The sequence below is a fragment of the Ursus arctos genome, unplaced genomic scaffold (genome assembly GCF_023065955.2).
Source record: "Ursus arctos isolate Adak ecotype North America unplaced genomic scaffold, UrsArc2.0 scaffold_37, whole genome shotgun sequence".
NCBI lineage: Eukaryota > Metazoa > Chordata > Mammalia > Carnivora > Ursidae > Ursus > Ursus arctos.
Window position 1 is genome coordinate 12,305,907 of NW_026623053.1, and position 16,692 is coordinate 12,322,598.

Sequence of the window (16,692 nt, forward strand, 5' to 3'; positions counted from 1 at the left end):
TTTAAAATAAACATGTAAACTGAACAGTAATGATTATATTCTAATACAATTATTACTCAAATCAACTACTACTCAACAAATGTCTTTTCTATTATAAAACAAACATGAGAAAATTTTAAGATCTGAGGATTGATAAATAATAGTTAACAATAACTATGGTTGTTAATTTAAGTAGAAATTCAATAAAACTTACATGTGGGCCCTAAATGTGTAGATAGGCTCTACATCTAAAGAGGCACTCCTAAAATAGAGGGAAAAAGAGGCAAATCACTGGCTGACATTCAAGAATCATTAGGTGAGATCAAATGAAAGCTTTAAAAAAGAGAACCATAAAGAAGGATAATTACTTATAATTATTAGCAAATTAGGAAGGAAAAAAGAGGGCTAACATGAAAATACTTGCTTTTTGGCAGGAACTGTTTTTTGCAAGTTCCAAAGTTTCAGAGTATGGTCCTCAGAGGCAGTAACCAGCACAGGTTCTACAGGATGAAAAGCTAAAGCCCGTACTCCATCGAAATGGCTACGTAGTGTATACTTGGGGTTCCATGTCTTTCGAAAGGCATCTTTATTGGCAGGCAACTAAAGAGAAAGAGTGCAATATTTAGTGGTAAAAGTAGTAAACTGATAGGCATATGGAGTTTTGTGTGTTTTGGTGTGTAAAATATATATATTAAACTGCTTTGCTAAAATGTCCAGTGGAAATTTAATGTACCTTAAAAACTTTATAATAAATATTTATCATTTAATAAATGATACTAAGAAGAATAACTTCAATTAGCTTTCAAATACCTGATCAAATGAAGAGTTCCTTAATCTGTTTTACCTAATCATCAGGCTAAACCCCAAAGTCCTATTAAACGTCAGATGAGAACAACAAAAAAACTACCATGCTGCAATGCTTTACATGAAAACAATAAAAATTATATAAATTACTACCAAAAATCCAAGATAACAGTATTAACAATACAGTTGTCATTTAGAAAATCAGCATGTGAAATTTTTAAAGGAAGCAAATTAAGGTACTTTTCAAAAGTCTGAACTAAAGACACTTTAAGAATATTGTCATCCTATTTTCATTAGCATTTTTGATACTGGTAAGAGGTTAATTTTTTTACCTTCATTTCTCCATCTGTAAAGATAGACTGTGAAACCACTTCTAAAGTAGTCAAAAGTTTACTAGAATTTAGTTGCTTATATACTTTGAAAATATTAAAGAGAATAATCCAGCCCACCAAGGCTGATGTCTCTAAAAAGCATGCTAACCTAGGTATAACATAAGTATAAAATGTAGAAAAAAGAAATGTTATAAAAGGGAAAAATTAATTTGCTGAAAAACTGCAAATTCATTCATACAAAATCTAAACAAGTATAGTTAACTCTCAATTGAGTGTTTATTGTCTATAAAAAATTTAATCCAAGACTAGTTTCACCTCTGAACACTACCCTTCCCGTCCAATCTCCATTCTCTCCCCATCCCTCAAATGAAGGACTATGTAATATCAGAAATGGCAAACTAACTTTAACATTATGCTTAAAAAAATAAAAGTTCAAAAATAAAACATAATTTTTAAGAAGTATCCTGAAGGCAAGTGATTCAGGTTACCTATTTTTTTCTCTTGTTGACACCAAAATATGGCTTAATTTGAGTAGATAATTGAGAGTTGACTACTCAAGACAGATATTTATCAACCAATATTATAAGGTAATCAATCATCCCAAACTTCTAGCTAATCCACCACAATACCTAAGAAAAATTTAAACACCACAAAGTAATTACAAAAGAAAAACTACATGTCACTTCAAATCAACATATTGACACACTTAAACTTATCTTTTCCATGCACCTTGACATTAATTCTGTTTTATAAGTGTTTCCAAAAAAATAAGGAGCCTTCTATTAAATCATTAAAAAATTAAAAATAAAACTGCACTTACATCATAACTATAGTCTGCATCATTTGTTACCGTCAAGTCTGCAAGGTCTCCAAGGCCCAGTACACTTAACAAAACATCATCAGAACCCATAATAAATGACTTGCCTCCTCCAGATGGAAACGTTATTGGTTCAGCTATAAAGAACAAAACCGCTTCTTAAATGCTGAAAAATCATACAGTACAAGACAATATTGTGGGGGAAATGTAAGCACTTAACAGTTACAATATTAATATAATTATTTTTATTTTCCCACTTCCCTCCTATTTCTTCCACTCAAAAAATCCTATCACTGAGTAGTAATAAACAAATGTTTATTTGCTTATTTACAAACTGCAACATAATCTTCCACAAATCAAATATGCACTAGATATATTACTCCAGGATGGGAGGGGGGCAAAAAGGCTTTGTGCTTTGTCTATTTAAACCACTTATCACTTTGGTACAAGTAGAACGATAGTATTTTTTAAATGTTATAGTCCTTTTGCTTTGTATCGTATTTGCTTAGAAGTGCTAGGTATTCTAGTCCCTGATAAAAATTAATGTAAGCATTCAAATGTAAATGGTTTCCAGTTTATCAGTTTACTGAAATGAAGCCTTAAATTGCTCAGATTACTCCAGTAACAACAATTTTCTAGGAAAAGGGCAGTTCTACAACCAACAATGTCAGCTTCCTTTGTGTAAAAGGTTAATCCACATGATGTTCAAAATGCCTTCCAGTTTTCAAGCTTGACTATGATTTCTTATTTTATCTTTCCTTTTATCTACCATACTTCTAAAATAAAATAACTATATTGACTAACTATACAACTTTAAATTAAACCTGTTACTTTGGTGAAATAAAATCAAATTCTGCCATAATCAGAAGAGCTATACTATTATCTAAGTATTTTGCTGCAACAGTTCTAGTACAAGGAATAATTCTCAGTATTATCTCATACATGCTTTGAAAGCAAAATTTTAATCTGATGATACAAGAAAGTACACAAGTCACTGTAATATAAAACAACTCAACATATCAAAAAACATTTAAAATTTATGAGCAGATTTAAAAGGGAAACATTTAAAAACTCAAGCTGGTTATTAATTTTGAAAAGTTCCTACAAAAATGATATAAACTTAATATGCTACAAGAAACGTAACAGATGTAATGAAATTTGTCAGTCATCACTAATACTCCTGAAAATTATTCTAAGACACAAGTCAAATTCTCCTAAGTATATACTACTGCAAAAGTAAAATTTATCTTTATTTAGAATAATTATTTTATTAATTATCAAAGTAAGCTATACAGTTTGACTCAAATAGGATCCTAAATGACACTGCTAAAGTGAAGTTGTGAGTTAGCAACCAATCTAGAGTAAATATGACAGGAAATATACACAGGTATGCTAGTAGTATTTTATCTTACAATGATTATGCTTATTAAATCTAAATGTATAGAACTAATCCTTCTTACCAATATCTAGTATGCAGTTATTGGTAATATCAGAAGCTGCAAAAAACTATAAAACTAACAGTTTAAAATTATGTTAAGAATAACTATGTAAAATTCATTAGGTAATATTTTTTCAAAGCATTTCCAGTACAAGGACAAATTTTTCTTTTAATCTCATAATTTGTTTGTAAGACAAGTTAGAACAAACTACCACAATTCCTCCCACTCACAATTACACACTCATTAACACAAATCTTAATAAAAGCCCAATAGATTACTTTTAACATAGTAACAAATTCTTTTGTATTATTATATAGAGCTTTTGCAGAGATATTTTTGATTAGCTGTTGAGAAATTTAGGGGCATGTGAAGGGAAGTGCCTGGGCAATATTAACTACATTTAACCAGATTTCTAATTAAGCATATGACTACATTTCTCCAACTCACTCTATATACATATATTTATTTATACACAGCAACCTATACTGCTCACTCAGCATTTATTACATATATATCTATGTGAAAAAAGTATTTTGTGCTGTATTTTTACTTTTCATAATCACCCATCACTGGGGCATACAGTAATCATAGTAAATACTCAATTCATTTGTCCTTGTTTTTTTAAAGAGGGAATTAGTTTCTACACTACAAATTCATTTTATTTATATTAACTACCTGTAGTAAATGACTGCATAAACATAAAAATGTCATTAGCAATTCAAAGAAAAACAAAACTATTAAAAGTAGTTTTTAATAAAGAAAATTATGATACTTTTTATCAGATAACCGAAGAGATTTCATCAATCAATTTAAGAGTACTATTACTGATTAGCATTTCCTTTTTTGGAAATCTTAGGGTCTACAAAATGGGATCTTACAACAAGGTTCTTTTCATACTTCTATTACTAATTCTCCTTTTTACAACTGACCAAGGAAACCTACAGCTCACGTATCAAACTCTTCCTTTCTTCTTCAATTCTATCAAACCTAAAGAACACAGCCTAATAATTAATTCCACTTATGACAGTGGTGATAAGGTATTTCTTAAATCTTTATTAAAAATAGTCTGGTTGAAAAAAAATAGTCTGATTAAAAACAGACATTTTTTTCTTTATAAAATGTAGTATGATATGGACTTCAACAAGAAAGCATAAAGTTGGAAACTGCCACTGAAATAAGGGATTATGAACTCAAATGTTCCCTTCTCAGCTCTAGGTCAAAGTTGAATTTGCATCTTTTTAAATAACAAACTCTAATTAAGGATTTACCCTATAAAAAGTGCAATGAGGTTCATGCTTATTGGCCCCCTCCACCTTCCATCATTATGCAAGAGTCAGATCACTGACTTAAATTTTTACTTAAAAAGTACACATATACAGGATGCCTGGTAGCTGGTGGATAAGAGTCCAACTCTTTGTTTCACCTCAAGTCATGATCTCATGGGTTGTGGGACAGAGCCCCGCGTTGGGCTCCGTGATTAGCGGGGAGTCCGCTTGAGGTTCTCCCTCTGCCCCTCCCCCCCAAAATAAATAAATCTTTAAACAATAAAAAGTTAAAAAAAAAAGTACACATATACGTAAACACTCTCAGAGCTCTGAACCGATTTTTGTATAGTGTGGGCCCTGACTGGCTATTTCCGCAGGTCAACGGTTTGAGGCATTTAAAAGGGTCTCTATTTCTGCTAGTATGCTTTACCTTAAATTGTAAAATCTACAGTTTACATGTATTATTAACTACAAAAATCTTAGCAAGTTTTCCAAGTATTATGTGGTAAAATAGACCAAAAGCTAAGGAAGCTAAGCCACTACTAAATGGCTAAAATAAATAATGGAGTTGATACATGTATAGAAAATACCTCCTAAGGTAAAACAGGAAAATAGCTTAATAATGGAAAAGAGATCTGGAAAAATCAACAGACTATTTTACTATTCCTGTTGTTTTCCATGTTTTAATATTTTGTTTTGGTTTTATTATTTTAGTGACTTTCTTTACTTCAGATTTCGTTACAGATTATGATGAATGGTAAATACATACAAAGATGACAGTGAGGGAAAAATGCAAAATTATTTAACTTTAACTGTATGGAAAATGTGGTACTCAAAAACTCTGGGAGAAAAAAAACCAACCAAGGTGGGGTGCCTGGGTGGCTCAGTTGGTTAAGAATCAGCCTACACCTCAGGTCATGATCTCAGGGTCCTGGGATCAAGCCCTGCGTCAGGCTCCCTGCTCAGCAGACGGTCTGCTTCTCCCTCTGCCCCTCACCCCACTTGTATGCTCTCTAAGTAAATAAATAAAACCTTAAATAAAACAAACAAAAACCCAAGGTATTCAAAAATATTTAACTGGAGCATCAGACAAATTCCCTTATATAGCAAAAGCTGAAACAACAATGAAATATAGTCTATACACCAAATTATTAGATACTAAATTATCTTATATATATATACTTATATAACACAATAAACCTCTGGTGAGAATTCAGTCTCATTAATTAAAATTATAACTATCCAGACCTAGAATTCTAAGTGTATCTATACTTTCTTCAGCGAAAATCAATTTTGGCAAAAATGCCTAAGTAGTACTTTCATTTCCTACACATTTCTAATTTAGACACATTTTAGAAAATTCATTACTAGACAATATATATCTGGTACCAAGTTAAACAATAATTCTGTTCCTTTATTCTACAATAACTAAATTAGGCATTTGTTCCACATATTTTTAGAAATTACATATATGAAGTTCCAAGTACAATGTCTGGAATTTAGATGTCTTCTAAAAAAGCGGTAGTTATTATCAGTCATTAAATTCAAGCAATATGACAAAATGACTAAATAGTTTTTTCCCAAATGTACTCCTTAAAGTCCTTTTTTAAACTACTATTTTCCTGCTATTAGATCTGTAAGCTAAAGTTAGATTTCAGAAAGGTACTCTGAATTGACTTACGGTAGAAACAACTTCGCTTAACATTAAAAACAAAAGTAAAATATGTACACATAAAAGCCAGAAATCCCAAAATCCCTAAGAATATTATATCAAGAGCTTGCCCAAACCTTCTCTGAAGATCATATAAGCTTATCTTTAGCATTTTAAAGCAGCAGCAAATTTACAATATTAAGGAGATGTGATTTTGTAATTAATGTCTTCTGCAATGTAAGTAAACATTTATACTTTCCTCTGCTCTTGCACCTTCATAATCAGTCATTCTAGTAGAGGCTGACCTTGACTGATTAAAGTGGGGGGACACCTGGGTGGTTCAGTTGGCTAAGCATCCAACTCTTGATTTTGCTCAGGTCATGATCTCAGGATTGTGCAATCGAGCCCCACACAACTCAGAACCTGCTTAAGATTCTCTCTCTCCCTCTGCTCCTCCCCCTGCCTCTCTCCACCACACCCCACCCCGTCTCTTAAAAAAAAAAATCCTAAAGGGATGAGGGGCAATCTATCTCTCAGATCAGCTATCATGTCACAGAGTTTTGTCCTGTTGATCCCTATAAATTAATGTCAGCAGTAAAGGTTCATTTAATGGCTACCACCTGACTTGCTAGCAGCCTTTAAAACTAATTCACTAACTAAAACAGGCTATTTTTCAGAAGTTCCAGCTATAAAAATCTCAGGTAAATATATCTTTAATTTTCCAAACCATCCCTCCAAAAATATTAAAAATTTAAATAATAGTCACAATTTCTGTGGAGAAATATATATCTATATATAAAATTGAGTCTTCTGTCATTCAACTGAAGTTCTGTAAGCTCAAAGACATAGGGTACCTTAAAACAAAACGAAACTTTGGTGTTTAAGATGAATGTTTAAAAATGCACAGAATAAAACATGAGTTTTTTTCCAATTTAATTCACTATCTTAAAAAGTTAACAAATAAGTACAGATGATTTTTTTACAAGAGGGCAACAAACAACTGACTTCCCCTGGTGTTTATGTGGATATTTTCCTGCCACATTTACACAAATGTGTCATTAACAAAGCAACCCCAATTCTTCTCAAATTTCTTTTTCACTTTTCCCAAATTTGAAAAGTCTCATTTACCCATCAGTGCTCTGAGATTCTCATAACAGTATGAAAAGTCAACACTGTCATAGGCCATAAATTTAAAGGGAGAATTTCAGCTGTTGCCTGGATAATTCAGGCCAAAATATACAAAAGTCAAAAGCATCTGCAGTACTGTGGGATCTCTTTAACTTTCAATTTCAGAAATGACAGAACTATTTCTCCTATTTTGAAAGAACAGTTTTAAGAAATGTCAGAAAAAAACAATTCGAAAAGACAAAAGAAATATTTTATAGTCAATATCAAGTAAAAACAATTAAAACAGGCAAACCTAAGGTCACACATTATGACTTTGTATTTACTAATGCCAACATTAATGGACTAATTAGCTAAATAATTATTAAATTTCACTATGGCTATTAGAACATTCGTAACTCTATAGAACTATCATTCATCTATGTATCTCTAACAAAATGCTAGGCAGTGAGATATTAAGAATTAATGGAAATAGGTAAATCTTACACATTTATCGGCCTAACAGTAATCTCTAATTTCTCAGAAATGCTTAAGTATCTTTACTTCTGCACGGAAGTAGGCAGTATGTAAAACAGTCTGAATTTTCTAAAATAATTATCATGGGGATTTATTAGAGGATTTTCTCCCTGACACTGAGTAACTGCAATGAAAACCTGCCAACTGGATATCTAAACATCAGTTAAATTCTTCACAAAAGAAAATGCTATTCTTACTCACAAAATAGCTCTCCTTTATAACTTTCCCACTTACAAGTATCACCACCACTGCTTTGGTTTCTTTTCTTAAAATTCTACAACTACATTTTAATAATTCCTCTTCAACCTGTAGGGGCACCTGGGTGGCTCTGTCAGCAAGTGTCCCGCTCTCGATTTTTGCTGTCATGATCTTGGGATTGTGGGACTGAGCCCCACATCCAGCTCCACGCTTACCAGGGAGTCTGCTTGGGATTCTCCTTCTCCCTCTGCACACCAACCCACATAACTAAAATAAATGATCTTTTTTTTTTTTTAAAGACCTCATCCATTTATTTGACAGAGATAGAGATAGCCAGTGAAGAGAGGGAACACAAGCAGGGGGAGTGGGAGAGGAAGAAGCAGGCTCCCAGTAGGGGAGCCTGATGTGGGGCTCGATCCCATAACACCGGGACCACGCCCTGAGCCGAAGGCAGACGCCCAACCACTGTGCCACCCAGGTGCCCCTAAATAATCTTTTTTTTTTTAATTTCTCTTCAACTTTTTAAATGGGAGGGGTTGTTTTTAAAAAGAATTTTCCCTACCAAGAAAAAAAAAAGCCTCCTTTATGCTTCTGATTAATCTACCCTATTGACTTTATTCTAATCAAAGCTTTCATTCTTATCCATTACCACCCTGATTCCTAATTAGTTTTCCTAACTCCCAGTTTCATTTACCTTCAATCAAATTGAAAAACCACAAATTAATTTTGTAAAATTATCACAATTATGACCCCTAATTTAGAAACCACAAGTGGCACCTTAACACTCTTTGGATCAAAGCTAACTAAAATCTTGTACTTTACCTTGAGTGTGCTTCACGATCTGATCTTTCTATCCAATCTTATTTTTTAATGCTCCACAGCACAAATCTCCACGATTTTAGACTCAAAGCAGTTTCCTTATGACACAATCACACAAGTTCTATCTCTAACATGCACTTCAACTTACCACAATTCTACCCATTCCTTCAAAACAGTTCCAGCTCTCCTCTATGAAGCGTTTGCTAATCTTTCCCTGCTCATTCTTATTATACTTGTATGTACCATAATATTTAACTTTATTAGATATTATCTTACAGATAATTTCATGATAGCTAATGTCAAAAATAATAAAGATGAGAAAAAAAGTTTTATTACACATGTGAAGTCATAATCTTCCTGAACACGCAGACTGAGAAACACGGAAGAAAAGGAAAACAGGAGATAACGTGAAAGTTACTGTTTAAACTGAAGATCCCAAATTATGTAGTAACTGTAATTATTTTTTCATACTATATCCAAATATTAGTCTTTGTGTGGCAGAATGCCAAGTTCAGGAGATGATGTAAGAACCTTCCTTTAATTCTAGTTGCCCAAAAGCTGCTAAAAGATTAAAGCAGATTTCATAACCATATATGAGAGTCTTATGTAGCCCCTAGTTTGTAGAATACCTTTCAACTACAAATTTAATGTGTCTTCATTCTCCTTCTAAATCTAGCCAATATTCTAAATACAATAAATGTAACAAAATACAATTTCAAATAAAAAATATGAAGCCTAATTAGCAGTAATTAGAAAACTGTAAACATATTAGTATAAAGAATATTACACATATTATAGAAATATTCAAGGCCCTAAATGAAAACTCATTAAGCATTTATTAAATAAAACCTGATTCTTAATTATTGTTGGACTTTATAGGAAAAATACTTTATCTAACTTAACAACAAGAAAAACTTTTTTTAGTTGGGGGGGCAGTCAAAGGGAGAGGGAGAAAGAGAATCCTAAGCAGGCTCCACGCTCAGTGCAGAGCCTGACACAGTGCCCAATCTCATGACCCTGAGATTATGACCTGAGCCAAAATCAAGGGTCATATGCCTAATGGACTGAAAGCAGTTTCCTTATGACACAATCACACAAGTTCTATCTCTAACATGCACTTCAACTTACCACAATCAGGTGCCCCAAGAAAAACTTTTTTTACTACTCTGAATTATAAAACAACCCACCTACATCTTAACCATGACCATCAAATCTTCTAAATGTACAATCTGCTAAAAAGATTATAGGACAATGGAAAACATACTAATTATGCCATGTGTAAGCCAAACCATGGACTGATGACTGCTATGTTCGTGTTTTTAAACCCATATTTATTCTCAAACACACATATTCAAGACTTACAGAATTTCTCTCTCTACAGACTCTTATTACTGTAAGTACTAAAGTACTTTTTACTGAATCTTTTTCCCCTTCTCATAAGTGCTCCCCCCTTTGTTAATAAAACCTTATATTCTAAGGCGAAAGCAACTGTTAGCAGGCAATCTGGAAAAGGTAAGTTTATTTTATTTTTTTAAAAGATCATATTTATTTATTTGAGAGAGAGACAGAGATAGCATGAGTGGGGAGGAGAGGGAGAAGCAGGCTCCCGGCAGAGCAAGGAGGCTGACATGGGGCTTGATCCCAAGACTTTGGGATCATGACCTGAGCTGAAGGCAGACGCTTAACTGACTGAACCACCCAGGCACCCCGATAAGTTGATTTTAAAATAAGGATTTAGTTATGTCATGTTAGCTAGATCTGTTCTATTTTCTAACTATTGTTCTAATTAAAATAATGCTTTCACATGAAAACTATCATCTTAAAAAAAAATCACAAGAAGAAAAAAAAAAAAAAAACTAGTTCGGCTACAAAGTGATCCATAGTTTTAGAAAGTATACTGACTCAAAGAGTATCAATCTGATACTTTCTGACCCTTGTCAAAATGTCAAGTTAAGATAGCCACAGGGGGGGCGCCTGGGTGGCACAGCGGTTAAAAAGCGTCTGCCTTCGGCTCAGGGCGTGATCCCGGCGTTCCGGGTTCGAGCCCCACGTCAGGCTCCTCCTCTATGAGCCTGCTTCTTCCTCTCCCACTCCCCCTGCTTGTGTTCCCTCTCTCGCTGGCTGTCTCTATCTCTGTCGAATAAATAAATAAAAAATCTTTAAAAAAAAAAAAAAAAAAAAAAAAAAAGATAGCCACAGGGGCGCCTGAGTGGCTCAGTCGTTGGGCGTCTGCCTTTGGCTCAGGGCATGATCCTGGAGTCCTGGGATCGAGCCCCACATTGGGCTCCTCCTCAGGGAGCCTGCTTCTTCCTCTCCCACTCCCCCTGCTTGTGTTCCCTCTCTCGTTGGCTGTCTCCCTCTCTGTCGAATAAATAAATAAATAAATAAATAATCTTAAAAAAAAAAAAAAAAAGCCACAAAGTGAGTCTGTAGTTTTAAAAAGTGTATCAATCTGATACTCTCTGACCCTTGTCAAAATGTCTAAAATAAGGTAATGTGCTAGGGGGAGGAAAAAAAGAAAGAAATCTAAGTTGAACTGAATGGTCTGTTTTAAAAAGTGTGAAATCAGGGGCAGCTGGTCAGTCAGTTAACTGTCTGACTCTTGATCTCAGCTCAGGTCTTGATCTCAGGGTCGTGAGTTCAAACCCCATGCTGGGCTCCATGCTGGGCATGGAGCATGCATGCATACATACATACATGCATAAATAAAATAAGGTGTGAAATTAAAACAGGAAATATAAAACCAATTGCATCCCTTTAATATGAGACAACTGTTTTTCGTCTTTGATGCAAGAGAGAGATTAACTGTTTTATGGACTCTTCAACTTTATACTCTCTCCTAAACAGAAGCACAGCTTAAATATCAGATATTTGGAGCAGCTGGGTGGCTTAATGGCTTAAGTGTCGGACTAATGATTTCAGCTCAGGTTATGATCTCAGGGTCATGGGACTGACTGAGCCCAGTGTGGGGCTCTGTACTCAGCAAGGAGTCTGCTTGAGATTCTCTCTCTCCCTCTGTCCCTCCCTGGGCTCGAGTGCATGTGCGCATGCTCTCTCTCAAATAAACAAATAAATAAGTAAAATCTTTTTAAAAATATCATAGACCTTTTACAGTGTGCACCAAGTTATTTTTAAAAGCCTACTCTAAGTTTTTGCTACAAAATAGTAATTTCTCCTTAAATGTTAAAAAATGTCCAATACATAGATATTTGGATAAAAGTCACACTTGACAAAAATATTGCATTTTCTGGTGATAGTCTGTCATATTGGATCCGGAATAACAAGTGACAAACACTAATATAAAATTTTTAAAAAACCAGAAAACAATCCAGGGACACTCAGTTATAATTCCTATTTTGAAAATATTGAAAAAGTTAAAAGACTTTCCTTTTCCAATGTATTGACAAGTCAAAGGATGTGCAGCAATTCTGTAACATCAGTAAAGAACATCAGTAAAGAAGACAATCATATTCTATACATGGAAAAGACAGGAAAATTAGAACAAATGACCATCATGAAGAAAACTAAGACAAGTTCATTCATTCACCAACAACCAGAACTGTAAACATAATATTCTCAGAACGTGAGTCTTTGAAATGGGAAAAGCCTATAAATCGTTTGAAGAGAAGATATGAAACAATCTAATTTTAATAAGCCTCAATTTTAAAGGTCTTAAATAGCACAGGAGTAACAATAAGCCATAGAATAAGAGCATCTATAAAAGAAAACATATTACAATCCACAATTTAAACTTTCCATGTTGAAAACCCAAAACAGACAAAAAGCAAAGAAGTCTTAAAAAAATTTTTTAGCTCTTTCCTCATATTCTAACTAAAGGTTTCAAATTTCAGATGCTTCACACTTACTCTAGATGCTACACAGTGATTTTTGTTATTGATTTACACGTTTTTACTGAGGTATAAAATACAGCAAAATGGAGACCATCAAAAACTTCTCTAGAAAAATCCTACCAGACCAATATTTTAATATAACAATAAATTTAGAACCTCTCCCTGACTCCCTTCCCCAATTACAGAATCCTTAAAAATTATTAAAGAATAAAAGAAAACTGAGTCATAGGTCAGACAACAGTACTATATCATTTAATTTCCTGATTTTCATCATTGTATTGTGGTCACTTAAGAGAATGTTTTTGTTGTCCGGTAACATATGCTAAACCATTTAAGGAACAACATGTCTGCAACCTACTCATTTTTTGAACTATTCAAAATAATAAATGTAGATATTTACAGAGAGAAAGAATAAAGCAAATGTGGTGAAATGTTAATAACTGGGGGATCTGGGTGAAAATTACCTGGAATTCTTTGTACTATTCTTGCAATTGTACTTTTCCTTAAGTAAGAAATTACATCAAAATAAAAAGTTGAAAAGGAAGCTTAACACTTTTGAAGCCTGAGAACAAAATAACTGCATCAAGTCTCTTTAGTTTCATGGTCTTTACTTTTAGAAGTATTAATAAAGTATAACTCCTAAGTATATGTCACTTAACATGAAATTAATACTGAATTGTATCTACAATCCAAGGCAAAGGTGGTCACATTTAAGTCATTTTGTTTTGCCTCAGTTGGGGGAAAAAAAAGGTATAGTGAAGTAAACAAGTCAGAAGACAAATAACCACTAGTTTCTTAGCTCTGGGTTTTATAATTCTTTCCATTTAAGAGTCAAATCATGTTTGAGACTTCCAAAGTTAAAAAGATGATAGTCTCACCACTTTTTTCTTTCCGTTAAAAAAAAAAGCATTTAGATTTGGTTACATCTGCTGAATTTATATGGTAAAATTAGCAAATAATTTTCTTCCCTCTAAGAAGCTAGAAAAAATCTGTAGAAATGTAGTATTATGATCCAGTGGGTATAATTCATTCACATTTTGGAATAAAGGAAATAAATTAAGACTATAGTTTATGAATTATTCTATCTTGTACAAAGCTGTATCTAATAAAATATCAGAATAAAACTCAACAGACAGCTAAGAAGAAAATTCATGAATTATCCTTTTCATGTAAAATTATATCTTTGTATTAATACGATGATGTACATAGATTAAGACAGAAGTTATGATCCATCAACTAAAAAAAAAGGTTTTTTGTTTCCTTAAGTTTATCTTCATATCAGGGATTCAGAGCCAACATATTCATACTGAACTCGATATATTCAAGAGCAAAAAGGTTTTATTTAAATTCACAGTAAGTGCAAAAAGAAACATTATCTTCTAATTCATTCCTGAGACATTTTTCTGGAAACTCATCTTTGTATCTACACATACAAGTCACCTTAAAGACACTGACATTTGTAAAAACGTTAAAAATGAGAAATAATCTAAAGGTCTAACTAATGGAGGCCAGGTTAAATCTACCAACTGCAAAATTACGTAACCATTAAAATTGTATCTTTTTCAGATGACTGTGAAACATTTAAGACAAAATGAATTAAAAATAACAATGATATTTTTGTTAAAAATTAAAAAGGAAGTTTATATAAAAGACAACACTTAGAAAAAGTTATAAAGATATATGTCAAATATTGATCTCTAAGTATTAAGATTCTGGGTGTTTTTTACGTTTTTCTTTTTGTTTCTACATATTATACTTCTTATACTGTCTGAGTAACAAGCATGTGTTATTTTTATGGTTATATAAACAAAGTTCTTAAAAAAAAAAGACATAAAACCTAAATTAAGAGGACCTGGCTAAATAATGCAGTACATATCTAGATAATAAAACAGTATTGAGACATGAGAGCCTCAGGCATGGCTCTGCAGGCCCCAGCTCCTAATTTATATCACAGCAATCCCCTTTTGTCCACTTCACATAGCTCTCCAATCTTACATTTAACAACAAGGTAGTTTGGTTAAAAAAAAAAAAAAATGAAAACATGTTATACGGAGGAATATTTACTGACATGAAATGATGTCTTCTATGAAGTGTCAGCTAAATAGGCAAATAACAAAACTTTTCATCCTATGGTCATATTTTTAAAAGTTAATTAAAATTTTATGGAGGTTTTGAATTTTAGTTTCAGTTCATTTGTTTCTAATATTTCTTAAATGCGCGGGTATAACATTTTTTAGAAACATTTAAAACCTACAACTAAAAAAAGACCTTCAATTGACTTATATCTTATTTACTAAACCTCAAAAAGGTATAGACCTAATCATATCAGGGGAAAAAATTGGGTATTTATATTTTAAATTAAAGCAACATTATCTAACATTTCCAAAGAAACCTTCAGCAGATGAGTCAGTTCATGAACAGCATACATAAAATAAGTAATCTAATTTAAACTACATTTCATTAAAAAGACCTAAACATCAAAATTCTAATGCCGTCATGTCTATATTCAAATAGTCAATCATGCAAAAGTACTTTTATACTAAACATGCATGAACTATATCGGTAAATGATGTTAGAGCTTAACACAGCCCCTGCCCAGCACTAAATGTTTTTAAATACAATAAGCAATTCACTGTATAACCTGAAACTTCTTAGAGAACAGTTTTTCATTCACGTGCATAGCAAATTAGCATAATTTTATAAAAGAAAATTGTGTAATAAGTCCCTAAAACTCCCCTTATTAGCTTCCACAATAAATTAAACCATTTAAAAAGAGTTTTACTGAAAAAAAACTTACACCCTACTCTATTACACCTGCCATTTTATAATCTGTCACCAAAGGAATATGAAAAGAATGCCTATATGGTTTTAGCCTTTGCCATCACTTTGTCCTTGACATAGTCAAAAAATAAGACTAGCAAGAATCAACGGCCAGTTCAAAATAAAGCTTCCCCAAAATAAGTTTCAAGTTTCTTCATTTAATATTCAAACGTCTGAAGATGCTTTTCATGTGGCTGTTTTTAAAGTCTGATTCAACAAAATGGAAATGAATGGTATTTTCGATAAGTGCTATAGCTAAATTTACACTTTTATAGTACATTGGTCAGATACAACATAGTGAAAAATACTATGAAAAAAAGTTACTCAACTAGAGACCAAACAAGCCCTACTGCCCTCACTATCCTTTCTATTAGCTTTCCACCAGAGTAGCCAAGAAAATACTACCCAGGAGAGATTTTTCTGCTGCCCTCCTGGTTTGCTGTTGGATTAAGGCCAGAAAGCAGCAAAGATGGAAAGGGCTTTTATATTCGCTATGTTTAAGGATTCCCAAACTAAGAAATGTAACCTGGATAGGAGTTGGTTATAGCTCTAACACCCTATTTCTCAAAAATAAAGAAATTTATACTTTCTCCCTTTTGAAGAAGTTTGTTACTTTTAATTCTAAGGCCAATATTCCTTATAATTTGGTAAATTTTTTAAAGCTTCAAAAAAAAAAAACTCCCTTGAAATCTTTCCTTCATCCTTATTAACATTATTTAAAATGATTTTTCACTTGATTAATAACACATCCTAAGTTATACTCAAATAAATTTCAATTATACAACAAAGTTTAAAGTCAGCTGCCCCCTTACGAAACCAAAAAAAGGTACACACATACAAAAAAACAAGAGTTGAAGAATTTTTTTTCTCAAAGATTGGTATACAAAAATTATAATAGAATCTGCACTTACTCTTCACCCCTTTCTTCCCCTTTCGTTCCTTCTTGTACTGTTCCTTCAGTTTACTTATTAGTCCCTGGTCTACATCCCAAACCTCAGTAGGTGGGGAGAGGTCATCTTTATCTACATGCAGCATATTATTAAAAGAAAAAAAATCAGCAGTTGGCAATGCAAGCT

General features: G+C 32.8%; 1 protein-coding gene across 4 annotated transcripts in view; it reads right to left on the bottom strand.

The window, feature by feature from the left end:
- The window catches only part of STRN3 (striatin 3), a 104,697-nt gene that overhangs the window by 16,561 nt on the left and 71,444 nt on the right, over positions 1-16,692 (bottom strand). For 2 of the 4 annotated variants that reach the window (XM_026513546.4, XM_026513548.4), the window contains exons 8-11: positions 16,528-16,638; positions 1,936-2,069; positions 404-579; positions 194-241 (exon numbers count right to left, since the gene is read on the bottom strand). In XM_026513546.4, the coding sequence (XP_026369331.1) occupies positions 194-241; positions 404-579; positions 1,936-2,069; positions 16,528-16,638 (469 nt within the window). The remainder of the gene's footprint in view (positions 1-193; positions 242-403; positions 580-1,935; positions 2,070-16,527; positions 16,639-16,692) is intronic. The other 2 variants (XM_026513547.4, XM_057306467.1) reach the window with 1 other exon arrangement.